Source organism: Octopus bimaculoides, chromosome 14, assembly GCF_001194135.2.
Source record: "Octopus bimaculoides isolate UCB-OBI-ISO-001 chromosome 14, ASM119413v2, whole genome shotgun sequence".
NCBI classification, from domain to species: domain Eukaryota; kingdom Metazoa; phylum Mollusca; class Cephalopoda; order Octopoda; family Octopodidae; genus Octopus; species Octopus bimaculoides.
The window spans coordinates 31,788,143-31,791,735 of NC_068994.1; the positions used below are offsets into that span (position 1 = coordinate 31,788,143).

General features: G+C 37.6%; 1 protein-coding gene across 1 annotated transcript in view; it reads left to right on the plus strand.

Moving 5' to 3' along the window:
- LOC106874066 (zinc finger protein 726) overlaps positions 1 to 2,940 on the plus strand; it is a 5,150-nt gene extending 2,210 nt beyond the window's left edge. The window contains exon 2 of the mRNA XM_014921644.2: positions 1,773 to 2,940. Within this exon, the coding sequence (XP_014777130.1) occupies positions 1,863 to 2,576 (714 nt within the window). The 5' untranslated portion in view covers positions 1,773 to 1,862 and the 3' untranslated portion in view covers positions 2,577 to 2,940. The remainder of the gene's footprint in view (positions 1 to 1,772) is intronic.
- The last annotated feature ends 653 nt before the right edge of the window (positions 2,941 to 3,593 follow it).

Consider the following 3,593-nt stretch of genomic DNA (forward strand, 5'->3'; position numbering starts at 1 on the left):
TATATATATATATATATATATTCTGATGATAAAATATAGTATCTTTCAAAAACATCCTAAATGTTTAAGAAAAAAAAACCCATTTTACAGAAATAAATTTTCCAGAGTGTGAATTACATGGTTCGTTATTAAATATATCCCCTTCGCTCCCCCCCTTTCCTGAACCAAAATAAGGGATTTGCAGCATATTAAGTCAGGGTACTTGATTTCACGCAAAAAATCCAAGTTTTTTTTCTTAGTGAAAATCGTGTGGGTGTTAATATAAAAATTTACCTTGATTTGTTTAACTAACCCTTTCTTGGTGGCGCCCCAGCATAGCTGACACACCAAAAGATAAGAGAATCTCGTAATAAATTAGGTAGCTTTGGTATTTTCTTTTAAGCTGTATAGTTTATAAGAACACTTTCCAACTGTGTTTAGTGGTTCATTTCCACCATCAGGCAAGTGTCTTGTAAGATATCCACAGGTCAACTAAATCCTTGTTGGTGGAATTTGAACCTGTATGCAAGCCTGTTGGCTGAACCATCCAGTTCTTAGTTGGGTAGACTTAGATTGGTGTCACTTTAGTGTGCGATCTACGTGACCATTTACATTTTAGCATGCAATTTAACCATAACTCTTACTCTAAACCAGTGGTTCTCAACCAATTTGTGCTTATGGACTCCTTTGATATTCTATTCTGGTGGCCATCTCATAGCCATTCGATGTTTAAAGACTAGTTTTATAGATACTTCTTTAGATGTTATAGATTGTGGTGTCATCTCATGAGACTCTCAGAAGCTCACGAACAGTGATGTAGGAACCAGAGCAGTGTGTTGGTGCTGTGTAGACGTTGGCGACATTGGTGAGAGACATCTGGTGTGGCAACGAAGATGGAGTTCGCTGCAAGGTAGTCAGTGGTTAGACCTTAGAAAGTCTAGAACCAACTGACTCTGAGCCTAAGAAGAGGTGAGCTTTTATAGCTGACAGGTAGGCTCAAATGCTTGTTTGGAACAGACTGTCTCACATGACTTATTTGCAGGTTGTGATTGGTTGGGTTGCATATTGGCGCATGATAGAGTATGAGACAAATTGTGCCAATATCAACCAATTGGAGTGGTAGACACAATGGGGTCCAAAACAGCGCCCAAAGGCTAGCTGTTACCTGTTACATTCGTATGTACTTGATATAAGAGAGGAAGCTCACTAGAGTTCACTACACTTCTTTCAAAATTCCTATTTTGTTATTCACACATTAACTTGTGTAGGTTGAACTATATGAAATGTTAGAGAATGAAACCTAGCTGTTTCTTGCAATATATTTAAATTAAAACTTTTCATGGACCCTTAAAACCCTATAGTGGATCCCCAATTTACTATTTTGCAAGCATGGTGGGCTTTCATTCAGTTTCTGTCCAAATACACTCACAGTTCACTGAAAAATTGGCTCCCCAGCATGGTTGCAATTCACTAAATTGAACCCAATAAAAAAAAAAGTAAAATAAAATAAAAAGAAATAATTTTCATCATTTTTACATCTGTTTTACCATCCTGGCTGCATGGGATAGGGTCACTTTCAACAGTGTCTCTTCACTTATTGCAGTCCATCATCATCTCCTTTGTGATGTTCAGTATACTGCGATCAGCTCTTACCACTTCTCATGTCTTCTTTGGTTCTCTCTCTTCTGCAAGCTCCTTATGCTTGCATGGTTTGACACTCTTTTTTTCCTCAATAATCATTCTGTTATTTAATTTATTTAATCTAAAACCTTTTATTTTTTTTTATTCAACAGATATGGTGGAGAGAAGCACATTCAGAAAATAAAGTCACAAACAACGCAAAGGCAACCTTTTTTGACATTGACAATCCAGTTACTGCTAGGATGGACACAGACTATTATAATATTTCAAACCCACCTGATGATGTTATAGATATTAGTAATGATGATGAAGTGGAGGAGGAGGAAGAGCCTATTTATAACATCAGTGAAAAGGAGAAAAATAACAGGCAGTCTTCCTTGCATGCAAACTCTAAACAGACTGAACAGAAAACAAAATCGAAATGGAAATCCACACCTCTCTGTTTGTTCCACTGTGAGTTCTGTGACCAACAGTTTCTGGACAGTGAATTTCTTGCACTTCATCAAAGGCGTCACCATCCCGTTTCCCAGGTGACCCAAAATGCTGGGGACAGTCCTACAAACCAGGTTGAGATTAAAATTGATGACAGCAGCAGTGAGAGTGAGGTGAATGAAGGTGAGCTCTACCACTGTGAAGTTTGTGGCAAGCTGTTTACAGATGCCAGTCTGGTGCAGCAGCATCGCCGGGCTCATTACGGCGTCAAAGTATTCCAGTGTGATGTTTGCAGCAAAAGCTTTTCTGAGAGGAGTCATCTGTCACGCCACAAACGCACCCACACAGGAGAGAGACCATTTGGCTGTGATATATGTGGCAAGTATTTTGCTCGCTCAGACAAACTCCTCAGACACAAACGAATACACACGGGAGAGAAACCATATCACTGTGAAATATGTGGTAAAGTGTTTGGGAGATCCGATAAACTGTTACAACATAAACGAACACATTTCTACTGCTAAGAGAGGTGATTGAGACTGTAGAGCATCAGACTAGATATTTTAAAGTGTTTAGTTTTGTCTCGCTGCAATCTAAGATCAAATTCTATCAAAGTTCATATACACAATTATATTTTATACTTTACAGCAAAGGTGGGGACCTTTCTAGTAGCAAAGGTGAATTACAAGTACATACGAACCTGCTGAGAGCAGATATGTCCTCAGAAAAATAATGAAGCTTTATTTTATGCATGCAATCACACTAAGTAACATTAATTAAATTGCAATAATGTATTAATTAACCAGTGATAATGATTTAAATCCTATAAAACCAGTGTATAATGTTTATGGTTTAATGAAGTTTCTTGCCTTTCATTATGATGAAAAATTTAGTTCTGTTTATTATTGGAAATATCAAGGCAGCTAGATGTGACAATTCTTAAACTTGTATGCAAGATTACTGAAAGTCTTGCAGCAAGTGGTGCTTGGCTAAATTTGAGAAAAACTGTTTATGTCAATAAGTGTAGGAAAAAGATGCAACTTACAATTAGGGATTTTAATTAAAAGTGAATATTTTTCAGTATCTATACAAGATTTATATTGGGTTATCAGATAAATTCATTCACTTTTTTTTTTCTATTTATTTAAATTATTTTCTTTCATCAACGATTTTAACAAATCAGTCAATAGTATATTTGCCTTCAGGTGCAATAAACACTGTAAACAAACAGGAAACAACTTCTATCTCATTCCAGGGAGAAAAACTAGAGGTAGTTAATAGCTTCCGCTATCTGGGTGACCAAGTTAGTAGTGGGGGTGGGTGCGCTGAAAGTGTAACTACTAGAATAAGAATAGCCTGGGCCAAGTTTAGAGAGCTCTTACCTCTGCTGGCGACAAAGGGACTCTCACTCAGAGTAAAAGGCAAACTGTATGACGCATGTGTACGAACAGCCATGCTACATGGCAGTGAAACATGGGCTGTGACTGCTGAGGACATGCGTAAGCTCGCAAGGAATGAATCCAGTATGCTCCGCTGGATGT